This window comes from Suricata suricatta, chromosome 8 (genome assembly GCF_006229205.1).
Source record: "Suricata suricatta isolate VVHF042 chromosome 8, meerkat_22Aug2017_6uvM2_HiC, whole genome shotgun sequence".
Taxonomy (NCBI): Eukaryota; Metazoa; Chordata; class Mammalia; order Carnivora; family Herpestidae; genus Suricata; species Suricata suricatta.
The window spans coordinates 73,465,841-73,488,269 of record NC_043707.1 but is presented as its reverse complement, the minus strand read 5'-3'; the positions used below and the strand labels follow the sequence as shown (position 1 = coordinate 73,488,269).

Sequence of the window (22,429 nt, the reverse complement as noted above, 5' to 3'; positions counted from 1 at the left end):
ATTAGGACCAGGTTCTCTCCGCGGCTGATGCTGACCAGTCGGCACCCGCCAGTGGCTAGACTTAGGGGGTTCCCCTCGCTTGGGAACCCCTACACGCACATGCGGCTCTCCCGGGCCTGAGAGCAGAAGGCAACCTTTGAGGGAGGAGCCGCGGGATTGCGGGGCGAGAAGGGAGCAACCCGAGCCCCGCTGCGACCTCCCGAGGCCCCGCCCCAGGGCGGCGAGACGACGGGTTCCTCGAAGCTAACGGTTCCCACGGCGCCTCCTGTAGCTCACGGAGGAGCATCCGACCCAATCCCGTGCGACAACACTCAGCTCGGCGGGCCGCGGAGGTGCCTGTCAGGGTTAGCCTGCACGGCCGCCCCGGAGTCAAGCCCCCTCACCCCACCGCCCTCGTCCCGGGCGACACGTCACTTCCGGCGCGCGCGCCCGCCCGCGGAGAAAGACCGGGGCCGGCGCGGGGGGCGAGCGAGGGGGGCGGGGCGGGGGAAAGGGGAGTGTCCGCCCGCTGCAGCCGCCGCCGCCGCTCTTGCCCCCGGGGCTGAGGAGTTCGCTGAAGCCCTGCTCTCCGAACCGGCCCAGTCTTCTCGTCCGGACTCTGGGCGGCAGCTGCAGGAGCACCCACCGCTTTGACCGGTGCAGAAGCGGGACTTGCCTGAGCCTGTGGAGCGGCGGGGACGGCCCTGGCCCCCTTCCCCTGCCTGACCCCTTCTTTCCATCGCCCCAGTCATGGGGAACGCAGCGACCGCCAAGAAAGGCAGCGAGGTGGAGAGCGGTGAGTCAAGGGCCGGGTCTGGGTACCGCCGGGCGGCCCGGCGCGGGGCACCGATCGCCCCTCCGGGTCGGAGCCCCGAGGCCGCGGGCACGGTCCAGGCCTCGCAGCGGCCGCCGGGAGCTGCTGGAGGGGGCCCTAGGGACCAGCTGCCTTCCTCCTCCATCCCCCCCCCCACCTCCCCCACCCAGCGTGAGGGCTCAGCGCCAAGGGCCGGATGGAGAGATCGAGGGAGGAGAGTGTTCCCCGAAATTCCCTTTTTCTCTAGAGGCAGGGGGACACACTCCCTAGAACAATTCCACAAATATGGCCCGGATAAGAAGTCCGTAGAATCATCCCAGCCCACACTTCCCCTACCCACGACCACCTCTTTGGGAGCCACAGGTAGTGCTGTGGGCAGAGTTGGCTCTTTTCCCTCCATCACTTGGGGCCAGCCTAACCTTATCACAAGGTAAGGGGCTACTAGCCGGGCAGGTAAGGTTAATTCTGAGCAAGCTACTGTGTTTTAGAGACCCTCCGGCTCTTCAGATTAGGAATGGGAGATTTAACAAGACTAAAGTGCAACTTTTTCCTTGGAACAACCAAGGCAGGTTTGCCTTTTTCTTTAGACGTTCAAGAATCTCCTATGGTGTCTGTAAACTTAAAGGTCACTCGGAGTTGAAGGGCTTACAGAATACGGTGGTGAATTTCTTCTGAGAGCTCAAAGTGCAGGCACTCTACACTTTACACCAAATAATAAAAAGTCATACGAAGTGAATTTCTTTATAGTTAAATGAATAAATAAAATCAGGATAGCTGTGAAAGAAAAATTGGCGTGTCTTTGCCAGGCCCTCTCAGGTTTTATAATTCAGAATGATCAGATAACAAATGGTATTTGTTTTATCACCAGGAGTAAATGACATCTCAGCACTTGAGGGAATGCCAGATGATTTATTCCAGTTTGTGTAAATAGGGTCTTTTAATGTTTCTATGTTTGTAACATGTTTTTGGTTAATTTTGTAATTTGGCATGAAGGAAATAGCTTCTTTTTTTTTTTTCTGTATCAACAAAGCAGAATCAGTTTGAAAGGGTTTAGTCATGTGTTTTGTTTAATGTGAATAATGAGATCAGATTGTATGGTTTATGTTTCACCAGTAAGGTTTTGGTGTTAATTTTCAGGAGTTCCAGAAAAGTTTGAGATACTATCATGCAATTTATCAATGACCATACTTTAGTAATAGGGAAATTTCTAAAAGCCAATGTAGGGGTAAAACTTTATCTTCTTTTTCAACTGCAAAAATGTAGTAACTGTACAGAAAGTATAAAAATATGCAAAGTGTAAAAAATTATTTGTGTCTAATGATTTATCATTTTTCCTTTTAAGTTGAAGATAAAACATGCTAATTGTGGTACAAAAGAGCATGGGTGATAATTGAATCATATCAGTGATTTTCATTAGCAAATACTTGCCTGCACAGTGTTTATATTTTTAATAATGATAGTAGACTCTTCTCTGATCTGTATATTTCCTTTAGTACTAATTTGAACCTCGTAACTGTGGGATAATCTCAGAGTATTTGCCGAAAACAGAATAAACACTTTAAATATTTACCTAAATATATTTAAATTATTCCTACAAATAGATTCTTTCCTGAGCTTTAACTATTAGTAACAGTCTATTTAGTAAGTATGCTAGCCAGCTTTTATGTAAGTTTATTTATGGAAACTGAAGGTCATTATAGTAGTTTGAGTAAATTTTGTGAAGTGATAAAAGAAAATAGCAAATGATGTCTTATAGGGACAATTATTGAAATGTCACGTGTTGATCACTTTGTAATTTAATTTGGAGCAGTGTTATCAGGTGTGTATTGCTGCTGTTCTATAGTTAATCAAAAAAGTTTATTGAGGGGCGCCTGGGTGGCTCAGTCGGTTAGGCGTCTGGCTTCGGCTCAGGTCATGATCGCACGTTCGTTCCTGTGTTCGAGCCCGCCGTCGGGCCCTGTGCTGACAGCTCAGAGCCTGGAGCCTGCTTCAGATTCTGCGTCTCCCTCTCTCTCTGCCCCTCCCCGCTCATGCACTGCCTCTCTCTGTCTCAAAAATAAATAAAACACTAAAAAAATATATTTAAAAAAAGTTTATTGATATCTTTTAAAACTTAATGAAAGAGGGGGAGATGGGTAGGTGGGGGATGGTCATTGAGGAGGGCACTTGTTGGGATGAGCACTGGGTGTTTTATGGAAATCGACTTGGCAGTAAATTATATTTTTAAAAAATAAAAAAAACATAATGAAAGAATAACTTTTACAGACCTAACTTCTGTTTATTTTTATTTCTTTATTTTTTTAAGTTCATTTATTTATTTTGAGAGAGAGCATAGGGGCCGAGAGGCAGAGAGAGAGAGAGAGAGAGAGAGAGAGAGAATCCCAAGCAGGTTCTGCACAGTCAGTGCAGAGCCCTGTGTGGAGCTCTAACTCACAAACCATGAGATCATGACCTCAGCTGAAGTTGGAGTCTTAACCAAATGAGCCATCCAGGCGCCCCTCTTCTGTTTATTTTTTAAAATTATTCTTGACAGTATATACCTTTCAAAATTTGAATGTAGTTATTTAAACTTTAACTGATAGTAAGAGCATAAACTTTCAGAAATATAAATGAGAGAGTCTGTATAATCATTCCATTTCAAAGTCAAAGGGTATGACCTATGAAGAAGCCGAAGTTGAGATCATATTATTACTGGTATCAGAGTAAAGAATAGAATCTGGTGCTCTGATTCCATTCTGCATCACTAAATAGCCAATTAATACATATATTTTCAAAATGTCTACCAAGTATATTAGTTCCATTTGAAGCCTTGGTAAGTTTAAGCTCAGGAAATTTACTATATAATGTGAGAAAGAAAATGTACTTGTAAGTTAACTGAAAAGTAAATTAAGATAAGTGATAACATTATAGAAAGTAAAGTTAGAAATCTGAAAACGACCAATAGGGAAATGTTTGATTTGAAATGATGATTAAAATATATAAGGTTGATTATTATTTGGGGTTTGGTTAGGACCATGCCTTATAGAGATGACTCTGGAGCTTCATTATAAAAATATTCCAGAGGAATGAAGCTTTGACCATTTGGTGCTTCTGTTCTATTCTGTTGAAATCTCTTTATTCCTAGAGGGCACCCCTGGGTGGCTCACTCGGTTAAGTGCTGGACTTTCCCACAGGTCATGATCTCACAGTTTATGAGTTCCAGCCCCGCATTGGGCTCTGTGCTGACAGTTATGACCCTGGAGCCTGCTTCTGATCCTGCATCTCCCTCTCTCTCAGCCCCTCCCCCACTCACACTCCGTCTCTCAGAAATGAATAAACTTAAAAAATGTTTTTTAAATAAAAAGAAATCTCTCTACTCTTGGAATAAAACATTTTCCAGGGTAGGACTTGGAGATGCCATTCTCATCTCCACACTTTCTGGAGATAACATTAAGTTGGGTACCTGTTATCCTACTGTCATGAACTAATAAATTGTATTGATATATCTAAAAACTTATTGAAAGAACATCTTGTACCATTACCTACCTAATTGTTTTTGTATTTAAAAAAATTACTCTTAAAAATATGCTTCAACTTTTGAATGTAGCTATTTAAACTTCTGCTAATACACAGAAGCATAAATTTTAGAAACATGAATATATCATTTTCTGAGAAGTTTTAAACACTTGTCATTCAAAATGGATTTACTCTTTCAGTCTCCTACTTGTTACTTTATCCGCAGTCACCAACATAAAAAACAGGTGCCACTATTTTAGTGGGAAAGTTCTTTTCGTTTATTTCATTTTTTAATACCACTAGACCCTGATTGCCTGTGAGGCTTTGTATTAATTATACTCTCATGGCAAAGGTGTGGGACCAGTGGGTGAAGTGTTGATAAGAGATTTGGAGGCAGATTCTCCTGTGACTGCAAGTGGTAGAGCCACCATGTAACCTATGTTTACATAATGATCTTTGAATGTTTTCCAAAGTGTCTGTCTTAGGATCTTGAAGGTGAATAGAAATTATTCAAGGAAAGTCCCCCGTAGACTAGGTTCAACCAAAACACAAGTTCCATAACAACTAGCATTGTTGGAGGGCTTACTGTGAGCCAGGTTCTCTGTGTACTTTGCATGCATAATTTCACTTAATCTTTCCAAGCCTATGAAGTAGTTTAGTTATTTTTCCATTTTATATATGAGGAAATAGAGGCCCAAAAGAGACTAAATGACTTGCCTAAGGTTGTACAGCGAGGAAGTCAAGGAGCAACATTTGAACGTGGGTAGCCTAACCCCAAGCCTGAAGTCCTAACCACTGTGCAAACAGCCTTTGTGTATCCAATGGAAAAGCTAATTCTCAGACACACAGACTAGCTTAGACTTTATTCTGTTTCAGCTTATTGTCAGTTACAGGAAATTTTTGGTTTTCAATAGCGACTTTATTTGTATATATTTAATATCTTAGAGAGTTCTTTTTTTCTTGTACTGTTCTCTAGATTGAGTTTCCTCATCTGTAAAATAAGAATAAAAGATGAAATTATCTTGAAAATATTTTCAGATTTAATATGGTATAATTTCAAATTAAGCCATATAAATTGATTTATATACTTAAACCCTTCATTGCTATTTGTATTTCTATTTAATTATTTTTTCTCATTTGTAAATGTATACTTTCCCTTCCTGACAAAGAGCCAACCAAAAAATTACTATTTGAACTTGTATTGCCATTTTGAAAAGTATTTAGGAATTTGCATTTTCCCCTGGTTTAGAGTAGCACCATCCAGTCAGACTTTCTGCTGTGACGGACGTGTTTCTGTGTTGTCTAGTGTGGTAGCCACTGGCTGTATGTGGCTCTGGAGCTCTTGAAATGTGACCAGGACGACTGTTTCAAAATGTGCACAAGTTTAAAACATAGCTGTCTTTATATGTAACGAAAATGCTAACCCATCTTTCCATCATCTTGGTAATTTGTAGATCCTTACAAGTGTGTGCTGATAAACAGAATGCCGGACTTATCTTTTCTCATCCTAGGAATTAACTTATTTCTAAAGCATTTCCCCTGAATAAGCCTTTATAAACATTAAATGGATTACAAAGTTCATTTCCATATTGGGTTCTACTAGAATTAATTTGTTTTAGTTTTTAATAGTGAATCTCAGTGAATATATTTTTATTGGAAATTTTTGTAGAGTTAAATGTTGATTAGGAAAAATTTAGTGATCTCATATCATACTCATGTTTTTAAAGCTTTTAATTATCAGATATTTTTAAGGGAAAACCAGTGGCAGGTATTTATACCAATTTACTAGATTGGCAGAAGTATTTGGGAATAGTTCTCTCTGAGTTAAAATTTTTTGAAAAAGAAAAGGTCCCAACAAACAGCAACACTGTCTAAATAATAAATACATATTATCTCATCCTGTTACATGATGTTGTGATTCATTTTGTGCAGATTATCTAATGTATAAAATTATCTTACATTTAGGAGCCATTTTTTTCCATTCTCCTGGTCAGTGTCCTCCACTTAGGATATAGACAGATTGTTGCTTTTCATTGCCAACAACAGGATAATTAAAGACCTGAAAGCCAGCTTAGAAAAGTAAGCCACGTTGGGTGGCAGAACCAGCCCATGAAAAGATCCTAGGTAAGCCATCATAGTTATTAAAATTCTTCAGAGTCAGGAGTTGACCATAAATCATTTTGGTATTCCATTAAATTAATAAAATAAAGCAATTAGTATAATTTACAAAATTGTCTGTATACCTAGGTGATAATAATCTTAGTACAGATATATGACCAGATTTTTTCAGGGGAATAAATCTTAAGTTTTTAATAAAGAAAAGCATGTTAAATAGAAAAATGTGGAATTTATGGAAGTAAATATACTCTGGTCAGTACCACATTATTTTGAGTATTTTAATTTAAAAAATTCCTTCAAGAGTATCCTATATAGTTCTTTCCTTTGTTGGTTCATTCATTCATTCCACATAATTGAGTTCCTAATACGTGATGGACTCTATGCAAATCTATGGGAGTAAAGATTGAATATGACACTATACCTGCTCCAGAGTGCCTACATTCCAGAAACTAGAGCCATATTTGTCAACACATTAATGTGGGGTAGGGGGCTGTTATAAGTACTTACATAAAAGCTCAGTGGGGAAACGAGTAGAAAATATGGCCATTTCCACGGATGTGGGGAGAGTGAGGTTCAAAAAGGACTTCAAAGAGAAGGTGAGCTCTGAGTTGAGCATTGAAAATGGTAAATGATCAACAGCAGGATTTATAGGAGGAAGTGTGCTCTGAGTAGAAGGAACACAGAGTGAACAAAGATGCACAGGAGTGAAACAAAATGGGATATACAGGAAAAAGAAAGTAAATTGTCTGTCATGACTAACTCATAGAGGATAGAATTGGTCGTAGGGAAGAGGGAAATTGTATAATGAAAGATGAGACTGGAGAAATGGACAGAGGCCATGTAATGGAAAGATTTTGAATTTTATCCTATAGATATTAGGGAACTGTTATGGACTTTGGAATAAGGGACATGATCAGATCTGGGTTTTAGATTGCTTTCATTGGTAGTATGAAGATGAGTCACTTTATGGAACAAGTGGAGTAAATGCAGGAAGATGAATTGGAAGACTCTTGCATGCAATTGAGGGACTTTGCGGGTCTGAATCAAGGTGGTAGAGGTTGGGATGCCGGAAAAGATCTGAAATTTGAGAAGTTTGGAAAATGAAAATAAGCAAAGTGTACCTGGGGAATCAAGAAAGAGGAATTGGGAATAATGCCCAAGTTTTTAGCTTCTTTGGATGGATTATGATGCCAGTAATAGAGTCAGGAAATGAATAAAAAGCAAGGAGCAGATTTGGGGGGCATATTGAATTCAGGATGTCTGTGGCATTTTTAAGAAAAGTGATATCTGATTGTTCTATATGTGGATTGTCTAATTTCATTCTCCCAGTCATGGGGGGAACATAACATCCTCATTTTTCTCCCTTAAAAAAGGCCAGCTGTTTAGAAATTATAAAACTAAAACACTTGAGAGATGCCTGGGTGGCTCGGTTGGGTGTCTGACCCTTGATTTCAGCTCAGGTCATGATCTCAGGGGGATTGAGCCTGCGTTGTAGGGCTCCATGCTGGGCATAGAGCCTGTCTGAGGTTCTCTCTCTCCATCTCTCCCTCTCTCCCTCTCTCCCCTCCTTCTCTCCCTTTTTCCTCCCTCTCCCTCTTCCTTTCCCACTGTCTCTCTCAAAATGATTCTCTCTCTCTCCCTCCCTCCCTCATTCTTCATCTCTCTCCGTCTCTCTTCCTCTTCCTATCTCTCCCCCTCTTTCCCTCTCCCCCTTTCCCTCTGTCTCTCTCAAAATGAACAAATAAACATTAAAAAAAGAACTAAAACATCTAACATAATTCCTAGAAATTGAGAACTACAGCTACTAAAAGTGTAGCATTTTTGTTTTGAAAAGAGTATAAGCTAAAGCACTGATGAAAACAGTGTAACTTTAAAAGAAACAAAATAATTTAAATTCAGATAGTATTACTTACTCCTGTAAGCTATTGACTTTCGTAGAACCATGTAGAATAGTGGAAAGAACATATAAAATACGGTACCAAAATATATTTTACTAAGTAAATACCAGTTTTCTTCCCCTGGAGTACTTTCAAATAGATATTAAAGCATTAAGATATAATTTAATGGTAAGGACATGAACTTAGAAAAATCTAGATTGTTTTTAATACTTTCTATTCACTTTGAACAAGTGTTTGTTTTAATGTCTCCAACCTATACTGCAAAATTGAGAAGGGTGGATTGATAATGAGGCTGTGGTCTTTTCCAGTTTTATAATTCAGTGTTTCCAATATATTTATTAAAAGAAAGAATGTACATTTAAGAAGTAGGAGACTTGGGAATAAGTTATACAATGTTCTCACAAAATTATGTGGCTGGAGAAATGGTCAATGAGCCTCAATGTGAGTACATATAAAGTAATGTATTTAGGGAAAGGTTTTACCTGTACTTTAAGAATAATAGCCTATGAATTTTGACCTAGAAAACAAATTTATGAATCACTGTATTGATCATTGAAGATATTCTCATGTTCTGCTACAGGTAAAGGGATCATTTAAATGTTAGTCATCAGGGGAGAGTTTTGGAAATAAAACATAGAGCATTCGACTATTAATGTAAAACCCTTAGCACACTATGTGTTGTTATGATGTTTTGTGTGTAGCAGAACCAGGGAAAGTTAAGGTCAGAGGCAGCTAATAGGGGTAAGAAAATAGGTTTATTTTACGAGAATAAGCTAAAAAAACACACAAAACACAAAACAAACTCTTCAAACTAGAAAGGTTATAGCTACATGATTAAAATGTATAAATCCGATAGCATTGATAGAAAATATAGGATTGTTCAATTAAATATGAATTACTGGAACTTGTAAGATACTCTTCAAAACTTAAAAAAGCTAGTTGTAGAGCAAATAAAACATAGCAAAATCTTGATAAACTAGGCTTAGAGAATAAATCTTTTTAACTGATCTTTAATCATTAGGTTTGAAGGTTAAGACATTTGTGCTTATAAATTCAGCTAGTATTTTTAGCAACCTAAAAATTGCTCGAGAATTTTAATGCTTTTTTACTCTTTTTATAGGTCTTATAACCCCTACTGATCCTTATAACTTCTAAAAGAGTCATCGATATTAACAGATAAACCTTTTTCTTACTAATACTGAGGTTTATTACTATAATGCAAGTAATTAATTATTTCCCCGGATATGGAGATATAGCTTGAATTGCTTAAATTGATATGGATGTATAGCTAAAGTTTTTACTTGAATATTATAATTCATCCATTTATTGGGGCACCTGGTGGCTCAGTCAGGTAAGAGTCTGACTGTTCCTTTCAGCTTGGGTCATGATCTCACATTACATGGGTTTGAGCCCTTCATCGGGCTCTACACTGACAGTACAGAGCCTGCTTGGGATTCTTGCTTTCCTCTCTCTCTGCCTTTCTCCTGCTCACTCGCTCTCAAAATAAATAAACTTTAAAAAAATAAAAATTCATCCATTTATTTTATTTTTAAAAATATATTGGGGATGGGAGATAAAGAGTTGCCTTTATGTAGCTCATAGTCTTTTGGAAGATTTAGATAAGTAAAAACATAATTATGAGAATTTTTTAGGAAGCATAGTATAGGATGTTTCCTGTAGTAATAATTTGGTTTTTAATTTTGTGATTATAATATAAATTAGATTCAGTAAGTCTCTATGCAGATGATTTTTTGAATCAAAGGTGGGACTCTTTTAAAGAGAAATGCACTAATTGACAATTCACAATGATAAATGATGCACTAGCACATTTGACACTAAAGCTGCCTTAGAAAATCCAGTATAGATGTCGTATCTTATCTGACTTGCTATTACAAGGTTCTTCTGTTCATGTAAAGTTAACTTTTCAATGACTTCTAAATTTTTTTTTCTTGTAAATTAACTGCTGAGTCTAAACCTTTAAGTCCTTGGTAAATCTGTATTCTCCATCTGGACTTTGTCTCCAAAAAATTAAAGATTCTGTCTTGAGGTCTCACTTTAGAGTCCTACCTAGTAAAATGGGTGCTTGGGTGGCTTAATTGGTTAGGTATCTGAGCCTTGGTTTCAGCACAGGTCATGGTCTCGCAGTTTTGTGAGTTCAAGCCCCACATCGGGCTCTGCACTGACAGTGCGGAACCTTGAGATTCTCTCCTTCTTCCTCTGTCTCTCTCTTTCTCTTTTTCTCTCCCTCTCTGCCCCTCCCCCACTTGCTATTTCTGTCTTTCTCAAAATAAATAAATTAAAAAAAAGAGCCCTACTTAGTAAAACAAGTATTCAATTTCTATACTACTTATTATTTAAATATTTCTTTAGTTTAATGTTTAATTATTTTTGAGAGAGAGAGAGAGAGTCAGAGTGCAAACAGGGGAGGGGCAGAGAAAGAGGGAGACACCGGATCCGAAGCAGGCTCCAGGCTCTGTCAACACAGAGCCCAATGCTAGCCTCAGACCAACAAATCACGAAATCATGACCTCAGCCAAAGTCAGCCGTTTAACCAAGTGAGCCACCCAGATGTCCCTAAGTAGATGACCATATAGCATCATCGGACCATTGTGTATAAGCCACAAACTTGAGAGAACATGTTTGTACAGATATAATTTAGCTTTTTTTGTAGGTGCTAATTCTGCTGATAATTTAGCTCCTCTAATTCAAGGAGAACCTTCCTATCTGAGTAGGAGCCATGAAAGGTTAAATTGGGGAAAAATATGAATCCCTCTTTAGGCTGTACTCTTGAAGTTACTAAGTAAGCCGTAGTTCATTTGATAGAATAATACAGAGACAGAGCAGTCATTTATTTGTCATTCATTCAGTCCTTCAGTCATTCTCAGTCAGTACTTGCCCAGGGCCTACTGTGTATCAGATTCTGTGCTAGTCCATAAATGCAAATATGTGAGTAGACATAAGACTTGGTTCCTGTCTTAAGTTGGGAGACAGATACATACAGATGTTTATGAAAAAATGTACAGTGATATATAAGTGCCTAAGATTGATTCTAGGGTAAAAATACAACATAGGAGTTAACCTGAGATCACCTGAGGAGATAGACTATAACCAACTTAAATAGAAACTGGCTTTGAGTCCATTTTGTAGTGTTTACATCTGTGATTATAGCACTTACAGTAGCATTGATTTCTCCATTGTTTCTCCCACTATGCATCATACTCTCTAAGGGCAGAGACAGTTTCTATCTTGTGTAGTGTTCTAATCCCTAAAATTTGGCACAGTTGCTAGCTCATAATGGAAACTGAAATCATGGATAGTTAAATGGATACAAAATTTGAGCTTCTTGTAGAAGTGTTTATTCCCCATCTCTTGCCTCAGTTGACTGGTACTTTGTCTTCAATGTATTGACTGTTTGGGCCTGTTGTTGATTTTCTTAAGAAGAGGGTACCTCCTTCCTTCTTTTCTTAGAATATAGCAGTTTGACATATATCAAAATTGTATCACTTTTAATTGGAACAGAGAGATTGGTCTTAGGCATCAGTTAGGAAGACATTGGATTTGGAAAAACTAGTATGCTCCCAACTTCTTGAAAATCCCTGCTCATTTGAGGCCTTTTATATAGTCTGAATGTTTGTTTCCCCAACATGCATATGTTGAAATCCTAACCCCCACGGGGATATTACAAGATACAGCCTTTTGGAGGGATTGGTGCCCCGATAAAAGAGGTCCGAGAGTGCCCCCTCGCTCCCTCTGCCAAGTGAGGTTACCAGAGGGAGATGGCTGTCTTTGAAACAGTGGGCTCTCACCAGCCACTGAATTTGCTGGCACCATAATCTTGAACTGTGACAAATAAATTTCTTTTGCTTATAAGCCACCCAGTCTATGGTACTTTCTTATAGCAGCCCGAATAGGACCAAGACAAGGCCCATACTATTCAGCTCTACTACTAGGTTCCCAGCCTTGCAGCTTTCATTTTCCAATCTTTTGTTTACTTTTCTCACTCATCAAACACTTTGGCACCTGGCTCACAACCTTTCTCTCTACTCTTAAGCCCTGCATTTATCCTAGGTGGCTTCAAATTCTGTGTGGATGACCCATTCATTACCATTGCATATCAATTCCTTGACTACATTATCTCCTGTACGCTCCTGTTCACTTTCAAACAGCCATCTCACCAGGAATCTCTCATATTTATTAATTGCTCAATAATCACCAGTGTGCACATGCCATTTTCTGATCACAATGTCCTCTAATTTTCTTTGCTCTTTAAGTATTCTCACTACTATTCTTCATTAGAATCTTTCATCCATGCGTCCATCATGTCTCTCATTTCACTTCTGAACTAGTTTCGATTACATGGTTCCTGAAATCCATTGCACTTTTGTCTTTTTATCACATCTTTCTGACAAAAATCTTATAAATTCAGTTGTCTGTTTTCTTAGTGTTTTCAGCTGGGAGCTAAGCACTACTAGAGAAAGCCACATAAAAAGGCAATATAATTTAGCCTTAAATAGGCTGTCAACATGATTTGACAACTCTACGTAATTTCTCTGATCAGCACTGTCTTCCATTCTTTATAATTTCTATTTTATTCACTTTACACTTATGAAATCCCCATTATCTTTATAATTCTAAGAGATGATCTTGCTTCATATCTCACAAAGAAAGTATATCAGATGAGAACCCTTTCAACTTCTATAAAACATGCATACCTTGTGTGTTTTAACTTTATCTTGTTCTATTCTAATAGAAGAGTTGTCTGTTCTTCTTATCTATTATTACATCACACATGACTCCTTCATTTAGTGGCTTAAAGCGGTGACAACATTTATTTTGCTTAGGAAAGCACAGTTTGAGCAGAGCTCTAGAAGGACACCTCATTTCTGCTCTATTTGACAACAGCTAGGTCAGCTCAAAGGCTAGAATCACCAAAAGTCTTGCTCGTGCATGTGTTCTTGTTTTGCTGGCTGTAGGTAATTGGAACAGGAGTTTGGATTTTCAGCTGGAACATAGCCTCTACATGTGGCTTGGGCTTTCTTATAACGTGGTAGCTAAGTCCTAAGGGAGAGGGAGAGAGCCAGGTGGAAGTTGTATCACCTTGTATGAGCTAACCTCTAAAGTAGTATCATTTCTGCTACCTTCTATTTATGAGAAGTAAGTCACTTAGATGTGTCCATATTTGAAGGAAAGTGAATCAAATTCTACCCTTTGATGGGGAGAATGTAAATTTTTTGACCTGTTTTAAAAGCCACCACATGATACATCTTTTACAAGGCCAATCTCTTCACCATTACTTTGGATTACATCCCTTCTGCTTTCCCAAGGACCAATATATGCTATTGCATATTCTTCCCTTTTATATTCAGCTTGCTTTCTTTTCATTTGTTTTTAGTTTTATATTTTATATTTAAAATTTTATTTGTTTGAGAGAGAGAGTGAGCGCCGGACATGCAGCTCGAACCCACAAACTGTGAGATCATGACCTGAGCTGAAATCAAGAGTTGGAAGCTTAACTGCCTGAGCCACCCAGGTGCCCCATCTTTTCATTTATTTTTAAATGTATACACCTTTTTCTTTACCTTTCTGTTTTGCTTTTTGACTCTGCATTCTCCCACTTCCCTTTTTCATCTCTTACCTAAGTAAAGTGAACTGGCCTAGGATTTATATAGTAATGTGGCCACTTCAAGTTGCCTTGGATGGCCAGGCAGGTAATGCCAGTGTGTTTTGGATAAAATCTAAGAACAGGATTAAAAAAAGACGTTTTTTCTCTTGCTACATTATAGATATTGACAATTATGGTGCACAGAACATATCATATCTAGGGGCACCTCTGTGGCTCGGTCAGTTAAGTGTCTGACTTTGGCTCAGGTCATGATCTCGTGGTTCATGGGTCCAAGCCCCGCATTGGGCTCTGTGCTGACAGCTCAGAGCCTAGAGCCTGCTTCAGATTCTGTCTCCCTCTTTCTTTTTCTCTCACCCACTCACACACTCTCTCTCTCTCTCTCTCTCAAAAAATGAATAAACATTTTTAAAAATTTGAAAAAAGAACATAACATATTTAATGCAGTTCGGCTTTTAGAATACAACTTTTTTGAGAGTTGCAGTTTGCCTATAAGTACTTCAGTATATAACAACAAAAAAACATTTAAAAAAATGTTAAAATGAGAGAGGGGCAAGTGGCTGGAAGTGAATATATGCAAAGAGATTACTATAATGTTTGGCCTTGGAATTTATACTTTTTAAGGAGGAAAAAGAGGATATTGAGGTATGAAATACAGTGAAAAGGACTCGAGATCTTGTTCAGGTCTGAAGATTTTTGGAGTTTACATATAAAGGGAGTGAGCTAAAATGATAGATGGTTGTCAGAGAATAGAATGAAATGAATCTAGGGTATAATCTTTGAAGTAAGTAAGGTAGAGTAGGGTGGGGATGTACATATTGAGTGAATATAGGAATTAAATATGAAGGAAAGTTTGGAGTATATACATGTTCTAATAATATATTAAATGAACTACAGGTAGCCCAATTTTATCTGTAGTGTTAAATATAAGAAATATATGGATAATATCTGTTTAAAAATTCTATTAAGTTTAGCAGAGTACTTAAAGTTTTGATTTTAACAATATAATTTTTAGATAAAAAGACAATACATCAAATGTATTTTCATGGCATGAATTTTCAATTTATGGTATATAGTCAAAGACAAAGTAGTATCATGTTGGTTTATATATTCTGTATACATAAACTTCAATTTAAATATTTCTGTTTTGAATTTAAAAATGTTCAGTTTTGGGGCGCCTGGGTGGCTTAGTCAGTTAAGCGCCCGGCTCGGCTCAGGTCATGATCTCACAGTTCCTGGGTTCGAGCCTCGTGTCGGGCTCTGTGCTGGCGGCTAGCTCAGAGCCTGGAGCCTGCTTAATATTCTGTATCTCCCTCTCTTGCTGACCCTCCCCTGTGTGCGCTGTCTCTCTCTGTCTCTCAAAAATAAATTAAAAACATTAAAAAATTTTTTTAATGTTCATTTTTATCTACTTGCATAGTTAAATAGGAATGTACTTTTATTATCTGTGGAAGTATAGCCTTTATTTATTTTTTTTAATTTTTTTTTTAATGTTTTATTAATTTTTGACACAGGAGAGACAGAGCATGAGAGGGGGAGGGTCAGGGAGAGAAGGAGACACAGAACTGGAAGCAGGCTCCAGGCTCTGAGCTAGCCGTCAGCACAGAGCCCGACGCGGGGCTCGAACCCACGAACGTGAGATCTGACCTGAGCGGAAGTCGGAGGCTCAACCGACTGAGCCACCCAGGCGCCCCAGTATAGCCTTTATTAACAGCAAATATAAATTTATCTAATTGAGAAAGGAATTGAGTTACATGCGCCCCCCCTTTTTAAAAATAAATTAACTGAATATCCTATGAGAATTTAAAAGCCAGCTATTTTGGTGATTAGAAGTTACTTACCTGGACACTTCATTTTATTAACCTGGTGTATGGATCACACTGAGATCCAGGAAGTAATAAAAATGTTCTTAGAGAAGCAATAACGGATATTATGGCATATTTATATCAGCTCACATAGTTAATTTAAAAATCTTTCCTAATCTACAAAATGGATGTAGTACTGAGTTGTAAGGTTTAGAAATCACATCTAATGTGCTTTTCTTGGCACCTGGAACATGGTCAATAAACAGCTGTAGTGTTTGAGAAAAATTCTTAACCACTGTCTGTACAGACAGGGCACATTTTTAAGCAAGTTGTATGAATTAGCAGTCAATGAACAATTAGAAATTGCAAATTAATTTGGTAGAGTAATTATATTTGGATATAAGTCATAATTTCAGGGTCATCAAGAAAAAAGGATAAAAATTCAGAGGGAATTAGTTTTATCTATCAGAACTTTAAAAATTATATGAAGCAGCTTAAGTAATTTATTCCTCACAATAATCCTATGTAGTAGATTCTATTATTATCATTTTTTCTCATAAGAAAACCAAGGTTAGAGATGTTAAACACACAGCAAGTTAAATGGCAGAGCTAAATGTGACACAAACTTAGTTGGTCTAATTCAAGGCCTTCATAATCACTGTTATACTACTCCCTAACATGATGATAACATTTTCTTTTAAAAGGTGTGCATTTGAGACTGTGCTGGAATCTGAAGTGCCCCTAGAAGCTTTATCACATTTTTAGAATATTACTTAACTTTTTCTATGTGCTAGACACTGTTGGCAGCACTGCATGTATAATAACTCATTTAATCTTCACAGCCGTTTGAGAAGGGAACTATGATTGCTCTTCTGTTATGCAAGAGGAAATTTAGGCACAGAGAGGTTAGGTAACTTGACCAAACTCATGACTCTAGAGTCTATTCCTAACCACTGTACCATATTGGCTACTTTTTAAAAAAATTGTTAATTTTTTTTCTTCATTTACCTGTTTCATAGTAATCTTTCCAGTGATAGAAAACCCATTACTCTCTAAGGCAATATATCAGTCAGAGCTACATCAAAGAACGAGAATCAGTAGGATATATATTAAGAAATATATAACAAGCAATTGATTTACTGATTGTGGGGGCTGCTGTCTAGGCACGTCCAAAGGGCAAGTGTGAAATCCACAGAGCAGGCATTTAGGAAGGACAAGCTGGAACTCTTGGCCAGGCTGAAGCTGCCATCCAAGGGCTGAATTTCTTCAGGGAAGCTTTAGTTCAGCTATTAAGGCCTTTCAATTGATTGAATCCAACCCACCCAGATTATCTAGGATAATCTCTTTTATTTGAGGTAAACTGATTATAGACTTTAATCATATTTAAAAAATACCTCTACAGCAACACTTCGATGTCCTAGCCAAGTTGACCCAAAGTGATCGTCACTGGCATCCTTTTTTTTTCCTTAACGCTAGAGTAGGTTTGGCGTGGTTAGTGGCTTTCATTTTCCCAAGCTACACATGGAACTTCTGTTTTCTGTTCAACCCTCATGTATTGTTTGATCACTCCTGCCACTTCCTCAAGTTCACCCCACCCAGTTGCACCACCCGAAAAGATTTTAGATGTTTTGCAATAGAATACATCTATATAAAACATATTACCTTTGAAACAAAATTTTAAAAATAAACAGGAGCCCCAAAATAAAAGGTAGAGCTATGACTGAACCAGAAAACCTATGCTGAAGCTAGTTACTGTATCTGAGAATAAAATTAGCACCTTCTACATGGCAAGAGAGTTACTTATACAGTATAGAACCTCTTTTCTAAATCCACAGAAGTTCTTTTACTTTTTTATTTATTTATTTTGGGGGAGAGAGAGAGAGAGAGAGCGTGAGCAGGGGAAGGGCAGAAAGAGAAAGGGAGAGAGAGAATCCCAAGAGGATCCATGTTGTCAGTGCAGAGCCAGATAAGGAGGTCTGTCTCATGAATCAGATGATCATGACGTGAGCCGAAATCAAGAGTCAGACACTTAACTGAGCCACTCCGGCGCCCCCAAATTCATGAATTTCTACTGAGAATTTAACATCAAATTCTAATAGGAAATTAATTTAAATACAAGGAGCTTTGGCCTACATAATTAATAAAATAATTATTATTTAATAAAAGATTATTCTCTCTAGATTTCTAGATGCAAGGATGGTTTCAGAGAGATGCCTACAAATTGTTATTATTATTTCTATTATTATTTTGGGATTCTTTTTTATATCTTGACCTTTTTATCTTCTTTAGATAAACGAAATTTAAAATGCTATAAGATCCTTTACTAAGACATAGAGATTTAAAGAGATGCCTCATAGACCTTTAAGTAGACTTAAAAGGCTTACCTTAGGTATGTCCCTCATAAACCCTCTCACTTAATACAGTTGGGATTTGTAGAAATGAGGACATTGTCCTATAGCAGCCTAACATGAGGCACTAGGTAGAGAAGGGCCTCTCAGAAAGAAATGTGAATGTAGCTTTTGTCTATTGAAGTTGATTATAATTTTATAATAAGACACCCACAGTTTTTATTATTATCAAAACATAGTTGACTTATAATGTTCTTTTAGTCCCAAGTGTACAAAATAGTGATTCAGTATTTATATGGATTACAAAGTGGTCCCCATAATAGATCTAGCTACCATCTGTCATCGTACAAAGTTGTTACCAATTATTAACTATAGTCCTGCTGCTGCTGTACATTTTATCCCCTGTCTTATTTATTTTAAAGCTGAAAGTGTGTGCCTTTTAATCCCCAGCCCCTGTTTGCTCATCCCCCACACTCACCTCCTCTCTAGCAACCATCAGTTGTCTGTATCTATGAGTCCATTTCTGATTGAGTTTTTGTTGTTGTTCCTAACTTATTTTATTTTTTCATTTTCACAAATATGGTATTTGTCTTTCTCTGACTTATTTCATTTAACATAATACCTTCTAGGCCATCCAAGTTGTCAGAGTGGCAAGATCCATTCTTTTTTTAAGGCTGAGTTCCATTATATTTATTAATTATGTTGAGATATGTTCCACTTATATCCACTATGTTGAGTTTTATTATAATGATTATTGGATTTTATCAAATGCTATCTTGCATCCATTGAGATGATCATATGGGTTGTATCTTTCACTTTGTTTATAGTTTATCATGTTCATTGATTTGTGGGTATTGAACCATCCTTGCATCCCAGAATAAGTTGTAAGTCCTACCTGATAATAGTGATGATCTTTTTAATGTATGGTTGGAATTTGGTTTGCTAATATTTTGGGGGGATTTTTGCATCTATGTTCCTCAGGGATATTGGCCTGTAAATTTTTTTTTTTTTGGTAGTGTTCTTCCTCTTCATTTTTTGCAGTAGTTTGTGAAGGATAGGTATTAAATCTTCTTTAAATGTTTGGTAGAATTCACCTGTGAAGCCATCTGGTCCTGGACTTTTGTTTACTGGGAGTTTTTTGATTATCAATTCAAATTCATTACTAGTAATCAGTCTGTTCAGATTTTCTAATTCTTTGTGATTCAGTTTAGTTTCTAATTATAGCCTTTTCTTTTTCATTTAATGAAGTCCATTAACATTTCTTGCAATGCCAGTTTGGTGTTGATGAACTCCTCTAGTTTTTGTTTGGGAATCTCCTTATTTATCTTTCAATTCTGAGTGATAATCTTGCTGGGTAGAGTAATCTTGGTTATAAATTTTTTCCTGTCAGCACTTTAACTATATCATGCCACTCCCTTCTGGGCTGTAAAGGTTTCTGCTGAAAAATCAATTGATAGCCTTATGGAGGTTCCCTTGTATGTGACTAGTTCATCTCTTGCTGCTTTTAAGATTCTTTCTTCAGGGCACCTGAGTGGCTCAGTCAGTTAAGCATCTGACTTTGGCTCACGTTATGATCTCGCAGTCTGTGAGTTCGAACCCCTCGTTGGGCTCTGGGCTGACAGCTCAGAGCCTGAAGCCTGCTTTGAATTCTCTCTCCCTCTTTCTGCCCCTCTTCTGCTCATGCTCTTTCTCTCTCAAAAATAAATAAATATTTTTAAAAATAATAAAAAATTATCTCTTCAACTGTTGACATTTTGATTATAATGTGTCTTGTTTGGCTCTCGTTAGGTTCATCTTATCTGGAACCCTCTTTGCCTACTGGATGTGGATGTTTGTTTTCTTTGCCAGTTTAGGGAACTTTTCAGCTATTCCTTCAAATAGGTTTTCTGTTTCTTTCCTTCTTTTTTCTCCTCCTAGGACCCCTATAATGCAAATGTAGTATTTATGATGTTATCTCAGCATTTCCTTAAACTGTCCTCATTTCTCAAATTCTTTTTTTCTTATTGTTTGATGGGTTGATTTCCACTGCCCTGTCTTCCAGATTGCTGATCCATTCATCTGTATTACCTAATCTGCTGTTGGTTCCTTCTAGTGTATTTTTCATTTCAATGATTGTATTCTTCACCTTTGATTGGTTCTTTTTTAGATTTTCTATCTCTTTATTGAAGTTTTATATTCATTCTTTTTCTGAATTTGGTGAGTATCTTCATGACTATTCCTTGAACTCTTTCTCTAGTGGATTGGTTATCTCCATTTCATTTCATTCTGTTTCTGAGGTTTTGTTTTGTTTAACTTGGATTGTAAATCTCTGTCTTCTCATTTTGCCTAACTCTATTAGTTTCTGTGTATTAAGTCAATCAGTTATGTCTCCCAATATTGAAGGAGTGGCTTTACCCAGAAGATGTCTTGTGGGGGCACAGTAGTACAACCCTCCTGGTCACCCTAGCCAGGTGCCCCAGAAGTTACCTGTGTGGGCTGTGTGCACTCTCCTGTTGTGGCTGGGTTGTGATTGGTGCACTCATGGTATGCGAGACTTTCCCCCAGCACAGATGTCTGCGAAGTCTAGCCATTACTGCTTCAGGCAGCTAGGGAGTGGGTCTGGCCCCTTGCCCATCTGGCTGAGAGGCCTGGCTGTAACTGTTACAGGTATGCTGGTATGTGGGGTGGGTCCCCAGCAAGGCTGGCTGCAAGGCCTAGCTGCCATATCTGTAGACGCCTTGGTGGTTGGGGCATTCCTCTGGCATGGTTCCCTTTGAAATTGGATTATGACTATTGTAGATGTTCTAGCATGCTGGACTGGCCCCTAGGGGCAGAGATGCTTGGGAGAAGCTTTTGTGCAGGCCCAGAGCACCCACCAGGAGTCAGGTGGGGAGGATGATTGAGGTGATTGTGCAGGGGAATGTGGGGATGGGGCAAGCAGTGCTTGTACAGTAGATGGAGAGTAGCAGAAATGGCACCTGCTGGTACTGGGCCAGCTAGGTAGAAAGGACCTTCCAAAAGAAAAAAAAATGGTGCTTCCCTGGCACATGCCCTAAAATTAGTCAATAAATCTTCGTCATATGTTACCCAGGTGCTTTTTAAACTGCTGTCTCTACCCTGGGACTTGGAGTGGATGAGATTGTGCACATGCCGTTTAAGAGCAGTCTTGATTTCCCACTATTCCCCAGCTCCCTTGGACATAAGCGCAGTAGATTTTCAAAGCCAGGAGTTGTGGGGGCTTGTCTACTGGTGCAGGTTCCCTAGGCTTTGGAGTCCAGTGAAGGGCTGATACCCCTCATTCCTCAGGAAGGGCCTCTGTGCTGTGATATCCTTCCTGATTGTAGATCCTTGTACTGAGAGTATGGGTTCTGACAACCACGTCTCCACCCTTTCTTTCCCTCTCAATGTGACTTTTTCTTTATATTCTTAGTTGTATATGGTCAGTTCTGCTAGTCTTCAGTTCATTCTTAGAGATATTTGTTCTATGTGTGGTTATAGTTTTGGTGTGTCCATGAGAGGAGGCGAGGGCATCCTACTCTGTCATTGTAATCCCACCTTGTAACCCACAGAGTATTAACAGAAATTGTATCTCATTGATTAAAAGGGGCAGAGAGAATTCATAATGAAAAGAAGCCTCTGACCTCTCAACCTCCTGTGAAAAGGATGCAGGTTCAGAAGCTGTTCAACTCTGAACACGCCATTTCTTATGGAACATGAAGGATGACTCAGAGGATGCAGCCAAGAAGCCAGACAGTAGAGCTAAGAGACGTGGAGAACCACTGCCAAGACCAATTAAAGAACTGGTGACATGTACCCCATTGGATTTCAGAGTTGCTGTTGACCAATGACTATTATGCGCCTCTAGTTTACTCCCTTTTTGAATGGGAATGTCCATTGCAATTTTCCTATTCTTTCCTCACCAGTCTATATTAGGTGTGTGTTGGACACTTAACTTTATCTTTAGTGCACATCTCTTCAGATTAGAAATGTACCTGAGAAGCTGCAACCAAGAAACTGGATCTGGAGAGCCTCATCTACAGCTGCGTCTGATTTAGATTAGGCCCTGGACTTTGAGTTGATATTGTAATGTAATGAGACTTTTGAGGCCTTGGGAAGGGGTGGATATATTTTGAAAATGAAGGAGTATAAATTATATATGGTCAGAGGGCAGACTGTGACAGTGAAGAGGGGTGCAAAATTTTAACCACCCCTTTCCATCTGAATCTGAGCTGGGCTGGGCTTGTGTTTGTTTGACCAGTAAAATACGGTGGATGTGGTAATGGGTCAGTTCCAGTCTTATGCCTTTGAGAGGACTGACAGCCTCTGCTGTCATACAGGCCAGATGCTGTGTAAGCCGACTGGCTATCCTGAGA

The 22,429-nt window shown here is 38.6% G+C and overlaps 1 protein-coding gene and 1 long non-coding RNA gene across 2 annotated transcripts in view; both read left to right on the top strand.

Moving 5' to 3' along the window:
- The first annotated feature begins 494 nt into the window (after positions 1 to 494).
- Positions 495 to 22,429, top strand: part of PRKACB (protein kinase cAMP-activated catalytic subunit beta) — a 113,133-nt gene continuing 91,198 nt past the window's right edge. Inside the window, exon 1 of the mRNA XM_029947706.1 lies at positions 495 to 775. Within this exon, the coding sequence (XP_029803566.1) occupies positions 730 to 775 (46 nt within the window). The 5' untranslated portion in view covers positions 495 to 729. The remainder of the gene's footprint in view (positions 776 to 22,429) is intronic.
- Positions 13,180 to 21,869, top strand: LOC115298677. The gene is made up of 2 exons (XR_003911829.1): positions 13,180 to 13,210; positions 21,661 to 21,869. It is a non-coding gene; the product is annotated as an uncharacterized LOC115298677 (long non-coding RNA).